General features: G+C 44.1%; 1 protein-coding gene across 1 annotated transcript; it reads right to left on the bottom strand.

The window, feature by feature from the left end:
* Nucleotides 1-3,482: 3,482 nt before the first annotated feature.
* Nucleotides 3,483-8,131, bottom strand: LOC136460076 (KH domain-containing protein SPIN1-like). Its single transcript, XM_066459911.1, has 7 exons — nt 7,742-8,131; nt 7,496-7,584; nt 7,052-7,206; nt 5,707-5,820; nt 5,495-5,611; nt 5,157-5,300; nt 3,483-3,989 (listed from the first exon to the last, which is right to left on the bottom strand). Exons 1-7 carry the CDS (start codon nt 7,837-7,839, stop codon nt 3,858-3,860), a joined length of 849 nt encoding a protein of 282 aa, XP_066316008.1. The 5' UTR covers nt 7,840-8,131; the 3' UTR covers nt 3,483-3,857.
* Between the last annotated feature and the right edge of the window lie 567 nt (nt 8,132-8,698).

Here is an 8,698-nt window from a genome sequence, read left to right as displayed (position 1 = left end):
GAGACGGGCTGCGCCGCGCGTTACGCCGTGACGTGCGGTGGGGGTGGGTGGGCTGGCCGGGCCCCAGCAGGCGACGGGCGTTCGGCGGCACAACAGACAGGTGGGGCCGTCCTATGCGAGGGCCCCAGAGGCGGTCAATGGCTCAGTGCGGCAGGCAGCGGGGAGGACACCCGCGCGGACGGCGACGTCGACAGGCCGGCCCCTGGCGGCGGGGCCCCAACGCAGACAGCAATTATCGCGGCAGCACAAACGTTACGCTTTCCTTTGAAAATGGGAGCAAACGATACAGAAAAAAGCGCAAAAGCACTAGTCCTCCGTTCCAAGTGATCTCAACTTCTCATTGGGCTAGTTGTTACTGCTACGGTGCTACCACACTGAACCAACTTGCGCTTAGATAAACTGCATACCGTCAACGAAATTTTGAGTAATGGGCATTCAACAAAATTTTGGATAGATCGCTGATTGCATGAGTTTCTTATTGCAGAACTGGCTCCTTTTTTTGTTCAGAGCCATACTGAAGCGTACGGCCAAGCGGCTGACGGTGGCTCGGGCCCTCCGCAACAAAACTTGGATTGATGATATTAAGAGGGGCGCTTGTTGAATACCTCCGCATTTGGGAGCTCAATTTGCAGCCGGAGGTCTCCAATTCAGGCTCCTACACCAGCAAGTCAACTTACAATGCCTACTTCGTTGGCACCATAAGATTTGCTCCTTGGAAACGCGGTCAACAACCAGCTCTTTGAGTTGCAAATTCTTTATTTGGCTAGCAGTCAGCAACCGGTGTTGGGCCTCAGATCGTCTCGCCAAGCAGGCAAGCAGGCTACTCAATCCATCGGGCAGCCCCTTATGCGATCAGTGGCAGAAGATCAGCAATCTTGACCTAGTCACCTCTTGTGCGCGTGTGTGTGTGTGGGTGTGGGTGTGGGTGTGCTCATTTTGTTTGCCAGGTACTCCACTGTCCCTAAATATTTATCGTCATGATTTACGTGTCGATAACTTTAACTCGATTTATAGAAAATACACGCAACATTTCTACTTTCAAATAAATTTATTAAAAAACTAGATTTAAATCTCTATCCAATGATACTAGTTATGTATCATAAATATTAATATTTTTAATATATATTTAATCAAACTTGTTTCTTGGAAAAAAAACGACAGATATTTAGGGACGGAGGGAGTACGGCGTTATTGTAAACCCCTCCTTTTTTGTTTTCTTTTTTGCGTTGTAGGGAGGAGATTTTTTCTTCTACATTTTTCTTTTTAATGAAATGACATGTAGCTTTCCTAAATTGTTTGAGAAAAAAGTTTCCAATTTTTTCTTATCTGAACTCCATAAACATCCACGTTTGGCAAATCTGACATACGACTCCTCATATATGCGTGTCGTTCCACGCACCCTATCGCTGGTTTCTCCGTGGTTTTCACCACGGCGTGTGGTTTCTTCTTGGGTTTGATTTTTTTTTTCCCTACCAATTATTGGCAACGGCTGGAGAAAGACAAAAAAAACTCTATACTCACTCAGTCACTCATTTCAGCGGCTTAGATAGAATAATCAATGCGATAACGATCGTCCCGTTCGTTTGTGCTTGTTTCGCTAATAAGCCATGGCTGAAAGTATTGTTGACTGGTTTGGTGTGAGAGAAAAATACTGTTCATTGGCTGATAAGCCATGGCTTATAAGCCAAATACGACCAAGCGAACAGGCCGAAGTTCTGAGGGTGTCCGTCCCATCGGGGCGCCGCGAACCTGGGCCTACGGCCCTATTAGACCGACGTAGATGCCATCGAAGAAAAGAAGGCTGCATTGATTCCTCCGATGCCTCGCCATTTCCATCCCCACCGCGTGCCCTGGCCGTTCGCTGTTGCGCCCGCCCACGCGCGCTCTCTGGGACGGACGCCGTGCTCACTGCCGCCCCGCTTGCTCGCGCTCCCTCCCTCCCCGTTCAGCTACCTCCATTGTGACCCAGCTCCCGCTCACTCCACCGGAGACGAGGACGACGGCGGCGGCTCCGACGAGGTAGGTCGGTCCTTCTCTAGATCTGAGCCTCCTCCTCCTCCTCTGGATCTGAGCCCTCGTCCTCCTCATCCTCATCCTCCTCCTCTGGATCTGAGGGACCTATTCCCTCATCTCTTCGGCGAGTAGGAAGGTGATGGGCAGGGCTGGAGCAGAACCCATCCCCTTACTGTTTTTGCATGTCCTTTTTTTGTGTTTCTCTGTGTTGCAATGAGTTTTTGATGTTGCAACAGATGATTTTAGAATGTTGCAATGGGAATTTTGGGTTATTGTAATAGATGATTTTCGAATATTTTCATTTCCATGTTTCATGGTTGATTTTTGCGATGTCGCAGTACCACTATTTGAGATGACGCAATACATAATTTTCGATGGTGCAGCACGTAATTTTTGATGTTGCAAAACATATTTTTTGATGTTACAGTACATGTTTTTTCAATGTTGCAGTATATATTTTTCGATGTTGCAGTACATGATTTTCGATATTGTAGCACATAATTTTCGATGTTGCAGTACATACTTTTCCGATGTTGTAGTACATGTTTTTTTATGTTGCATTACATATTTTTGCGATGTTGCAGTATTTATATTCCGATGTTGCACTATATAGTTTTTCCATATGTTTGCGATGGGATAGGAGGGCGGTGGGGGGGACACAGCGTTGGGGAATGGGGATAGGGGTGCGGTGGGAAACGGGACGCGGTGGGGGAACGGGGATAAGGGCGCGGTGGGAACCAAGTCAGGGGCGCGGGTGTGGAACGGGATGCGGTGGGGGAACGGGACGCGGTGGGAGAGCGCTACCTGGGACCTGCGTCTAGACGTCGCCATGGGGCCGGACGTCCCGGCGCTATGTATTCCGTAATCAATCATTCGAAAATATATTTTCAGGAGCACTTGGAGATACTCTAACGTTGCTCCACTTCCAGATATAGATCCCAGTATATTATTGGGATATTAACACTCTTAATACTTTATTACAATAACTACAAAAATCTATTGGTTCTTTTCTTCTTATTATTTTTTGGGGGGTATTTTGCATCATGCATGTGCATGTCAGTCTGTATTATTTTAGAAGTTTTCGATAGTCAAATGTGAGCCTATTTGGAATTATGGATAATTTTGGATGTGCTAGTGCTAGTTACTGGTTGGGACTAAAAATTAGTTCAATTTAGTTAGAATTGGCTAACTAGATGATTAAATACCAGTTTAAGGCTTAAAACTTGACTAAAAATTAGCCCACCTCCTAGCCCTACAATTTAAATGAACTATATAAGAGTAATTTTTAGCTAGCTAACAAATAACCTTTGATATCCAATGAGCCTATTTTTGTGATCAAAAGCTAGGCTCTACTCAAAGTGTATATATGTCGATTCAACTATATAACAAACAGTTACGTTCAAAAAAAAATTACGTTCAAAAACTATATAACAAACAGAAAAACTGAACAGACCACACAAAATGCGTCTCGAGATATAAAATTTATGTCGACACATACTATCATAATCAAATATGCTGCGGAGTCATAACTTTATAGTCAATCAAAGAGCTCAAAATACTGGAACTTAGACATCTCTGCACTATCAGCACTAATAGTCAGCGACAAGGAAGCAATAAACGAAATATTCTAAGTACACAGCCATGGGGGGAGTTTTTTTTTATCTCACTACTTGTCATCTCATCCGCAGGTCAATGTCGCAAGGGGTATCAAAATTCACCAGCGAGCAATGGCATGAATTCCAATACCATCACGGGAGCTTGAGCATCAGAGAAGCTATGTCTGTCATGAGAGCAGGGCTGACGAGAGAGTTTCTGTGAAGGATCAGAGATGGATCTCCTCCCTGTCACTGTTTTGTGCCACCATTGCTGAACGGAGAGGCACTGCCATTCTGATGCGGACTATCCTCTCGATATACCGAGTTCAACATGGCAAGTTCTCGAAGTTGTTGTCTCTTGATGTTGTCTTGTGACTCATCCTGCATGAAAACCCATCAATGGATTGAGATTTTTTTTACACACAGGAGACGATGAATAAAGCAAATTGTGCATCTACATGTTAGTCGTCTATTTGTTTAATCATGGCAAGAAACTATGGAAAATAAATACAAGTTGGCGCAGATGCTCTCCGGACGCCGTTAATATGAGACCCGACTCCACACCCTCTTTCTCGGACTCCCTTTCTCCCTCAACTTCCACCTACCCACCAGGACCCGGCCGGCTGGCCCCACCACCAACCTCTGCCCCACCAGGTCGCCTTCGATGCTGGCAAGGACCACCACCCCTCCTCCCCCCTACACCTCCTGATCCTCCCATACCCCCAACCCTAGATTTGAGCCCCTCTCCCATCCCCACACCCCAACTCTCCACCTATCCCACCCCCATCTCAACTATCTGCCGCCGCCGCCCACTCGACAACATCCTTGCTAAATGCTAACCTAGACAAATCATGATGCCCCCGACATTGGCCCGGCCCCACCAATCGCCATCCTCGACAAACCGCGGTGGGCGGCACCACCGTTGATAACCAAACCCCATCCTAGATTTGAACCCCTCCCCCACACCCCACGTTCCCACCTACCCCACCCATCTCCACTATCCGCCGCCGCCGCCCGCCGCCCACTCGACAAAATCCTTGCTAACTCAGCCAAATGATGATGCCATTGACGTTGGCCGCACCCAATCGCCATCCTCCAAACCATGGTGGGCGGCACCACCGCTGCGTCACCATCCCACAACCATACCATCGGGACAACAACCACCATAACCTTCACTTTAGCCCCGATAGCCATGAAATCCCCTTCTCTCAACCTAAAACCTCAAACTACTAATCCCAGTCACAAAACCTAACCCTAACTAGAACACCATCCATCGGCAGAGCATCATCACAAAACCACGGCCATCGATGGATCTAGAGGTTTGTGTCTTTCTTACTTTACCCCTTTCATCATTCCATTTGTGCAAATCTTCCCTTCAACAGGGCATGTTGATCCATACTATATGAAATTGCTAAAAAAAAAAAAAAAAACGTTACAGAACTTAATAGTGGCCCATTTCCTTGACCTTTCCTAAAATGACATGCTTCGCTAATGAATTACAGATTGAGGAATAGATTAAGGTAGAGAGTTAGGGGATCATATGCATACCACTGGTTTCAGCAACTCCTCTAGTATCTCCTGTGCTTGCATCAATCTAGCATCAATAACATCAGCAGGTAATTCAGCCTCAATTAAGATATGTGTTGGATCGCCCAAGTGTTCATAGCCAGGCCTACCCTTGAGCTGTGCCTCCTACAGGAAACAGACAGAATGGCATGTCAGCATTGTTTGCTTGCCCCAGGAAGTGGAGTATCAGATCTTAAGATTAATATCACTTGGTTACCAGAAACTTTTAGCCTATAATGACCACTGATGATTCAATGTAAAATGCCACAAACAGCGTTATTGAAGAATCAGCTTATGAAAATGAGTAAGATTTTATTTACTTTCACAGGATCTTTTATGGAGCCCTTCCCTCTGATGAAAACACGGCAACCTGTAGTAGCTTCAACTCTCTTTAGTGAGTGTCCCCTCGGCCCAAGCAGACGGCCAATGAAGTTAAACTGCATATATATCAGGTATAATTAATAAATTAAAAATACAAATTGATAGTAGTAACAACTAATTATCACTTTGTCAGAAGCACGAAAGAACATACATTGGGGTAAGCATCTGTTGGAACTTCCAATCGCACGATCTTCTTGACAATGTAGGAGGAATGGTTCTGTACAGCACCTTGCCAGCCCATGGCTCCCCTAGGAAAACCATTCCTCTGGAAAGTCATGGTATCAAAATAGAATTGTAAGTTAAGCTTGCTTCATTGGAGATAAAATGGATAAACAGTAAAACAATTAAGCAGTATGCAAGCAAAAAATTGCAAAACAAAGAGTAGCTGAAATTACTATTCTCTTCTCAACATGAAAAGAAGTAATTCAAAAGTATCCTGCATATCTCCAACTTTTTTGGTACAACCAAGGCCTTCGAGTGGAAAAAAAATGGTACCATATTTTAAGCATTCCAACATACAAAAGTAGCTTCTAATATACTCTTCAATGAAGCTTCAGGGGAGAACAATCATTCAACATGAAACCAGATTGACTTTTCAAGTACTGTAAGATTTAGCCTTCAGAATGGAAAAGAAAAGAGTAAACATTGAATCCTTTGGTGTGAGGCTAGTTTCACAACTACTCTTATGGGCCAAGTGCAAAATATTATTAAGAATGAAACTAGGTCAATAACATAGCAGGTGGAGACTACTGGGTGGTGTTAAGATCTAATCTATTGGATACGGAAAAGATCTTGTAGGTTGTAACAGTCAAAGGGAAGAAAACTTGCTTCTGACTTACCTTCACAATGTCTACTAAACTGATTCCAATGCATTGAGCAAAACAAATGAACCTATCTGTTCAATTCAAAACTTAAATATATAGAATGAAATAACCAAGTATGTGATATGCTTGGAACGTTCCAATCAACTGAAGCTTTCTTTCAGGCTTCACTATAAAGGGACAGTCAAACTTAAGCTAAGAATATTTGATGTAGTTTTCTAACAGGCAAGGTTCTACCTCTCTAAAAATGTATGTACTCCATCTCATTAATATCAGTTCTGATTATTTTGGGACGCATGCATATATTTGTTAGCATGCTCTAAAGGTAGCTGAGAAGGTAGCTTGTTTGTTCCATTGCCACATCTCGACATCCACAAACCACCCATGAACAGCTATACTATCCAAAGAGCGGTTTGACAAACACATTAAAGACAACATCATAAGGGTATGTAGTACATCCTAATAAAAGTACAACAAAGCTGGCTTTGCCGTTATGGGGAAAAAAAGTGCAGCAAAGTGTCAAAACTATATTTGCAATTCTACTTCAATATCAGGCAACCTACACATTATGTAGTATCAATTTTCCATAATGAATTCTGTAGCACACAGTTCAGAGGTATCAAGTAAATGAATGAACTGAAATGGCAAAAGAATTTTAGTAGCTAGTACAGATACCTCAGGATGCATCCCATTCCACGGACCGAAACCGTTTCCACAGAAATTAGGTACCCGGGGCAATGGATGCATGTGGTTTGGACTTGCAATTGGTGGCAACCTCTCATTTCCTCTAACTCCAGAGTTAGAAAGCAGGTTTGATATTCTCATTATCTCTGCACATTATGGTTTGCGATCAGCATAACATCGACATAAGACTACATACCTATTATTGATAAAGCTCTACCATTTCAGCACCAAAACAATTATATGTTGCATACCAAAACACAGGGACTGTGGGGGTTCTCCGTACAAGTCGTCCCACGTTAAACCAATGTGCCTTTTATGAACAAATGAATGAAAAGGCTGCTCTTTTATCATAAAGACAGAGCTCGTACAGGAACAGAGCATGGAACTACCGAATCTGAGCAAGACTGCTACAAATAAAGCTGAAAATTATCTCACCTTGATTCAACAGCCTGCCGCAGATTGGGAGCACCTGCACGAAGGGCCCGAGCTTCTGTTGCTCCTGCAACAAGTCCTCCAGATACTGACTGCGCCGCCGCAATCCAATCCAGTCCAATCGAATCAACACAGAAAAAGGAAACGATTCAGACCACGATACGACTATACGAGAACACCAAAAACAGGGGAACAGTTTACAGCAAGAAAGCGACTATATTTCAAGAATCCAATCGGGTGCCATCTTACCTGGCATGTTCTGGTGATGGAGGGGGCCTCATAATCGGCATCGGGGACATCGCCCTGGCCGGGGAGAAGCATTTGTCCGTGGCCATCAGCGCCTCCATGGCGGCGGGCTGGACTGGGGTCGGATTAAGCTGCTACCAATGAAGAGAGGCGACGGCGGCGGACGAAGAGAAGATGTGATTGAGTTTTCCTTAGATTTTTGTCGTGTTTTATCTCCTTTTCTGTTGTGCGGTAAAATCAGTCGAGGAGGATTCCAGCGAAATCGCACATAAGAGATGTCAAAAACGGGAGCTTCCACTGGGTGTTTCTTCGGCTGGCTGTCCTCCTTTTTACCCTCTTCATAGGGTTTATAGCGGTGGTATGGCGGAGTAGGTTTTTGGCAGCCGCCGCCGGTTGGTGAAAACCTTTTTTTTTTTTTTCGTTCCCCGGTTTGGCATAGGGTTTTAGGGGATGCGTAGAGACTTGAGAGTAGGCCGTATGTACCTCTAGGGATACGTAAAATTGAACCGTATATGTACACAAATTGTCAGATCATTGAGTTCGGTAATAACGCCTAATTCAATCAATCTCAAATATTTTTCATCCAAACATATTTATACCATGAAAGTATTGTTATGCCAAAAAAATTCCTCCTTTCATGCAGTCACCGTCATCACTCTAGCCTTTTTTTTCATTTGTGATAAGTACTATCATATATGCATTTGCACATGTACATTCTTTTTTTGCAGTAGTGTCATCTCATTGATGTAGAAATCTATTATAGAATTATTTTCTTTACATATACGGCATGTTCGCTGGTTGGTTTCTGGGCTGATAAACTCGGCTGGTGCTGATTTGTTGTGAGAGGAAAACACTGTTGACTGGCTGATAAGCCCTTGCTGAAACCAACAAGCGAACATGCTGATAATGTTACGTCTTTCTTTTTTTGCGGTCACCATCATGTCTAGTCAGCATGTTACG

Source organism: Miscanthus floridulus, chromosome 6, assembly GCF_019320115.1.
Source record: "Miscanthus floridulus cultivar M001 chromosome 6, ASM1932011v1, whole genome shotgun sequence".
Lineage (NCBI taxonomy): Eukaryota > Viridiplantae > Streptophyta > Magnoliopsida > Poales > Poaceae > Miscanthus > Miscanthus floridulus.
Note: the sequence above shows the minus strand (reverse complement) of the source record. Positions and strands in the feature narration are given on the sequence as shown.

Bases quoted from the DNA above. Each gene is read 5' to 3' on its own strand.
- LOC136460076 (XM_066459911.1), bottom strand. From the start codon at position 7,839: ATGGAGGCGCTGATGGCCACGGACAAATGCTTCTCCCCGGCCAGGGCG. The intron at 5,821-7,051 runs GTATCTGTACTA...ATGACTTTCCAG, and splicing joins GGAATGGGATGCATCCTGAG to AGGAATGGTTTTCCTAGGGG. The intron at 5,301-5,494 runs GTAAATAAAATC...TGTTTCCTGTAG, and splicing joins CCATAAAAGATCCTGTGAAA to GAGGCACAGCTCAAGGGTAG.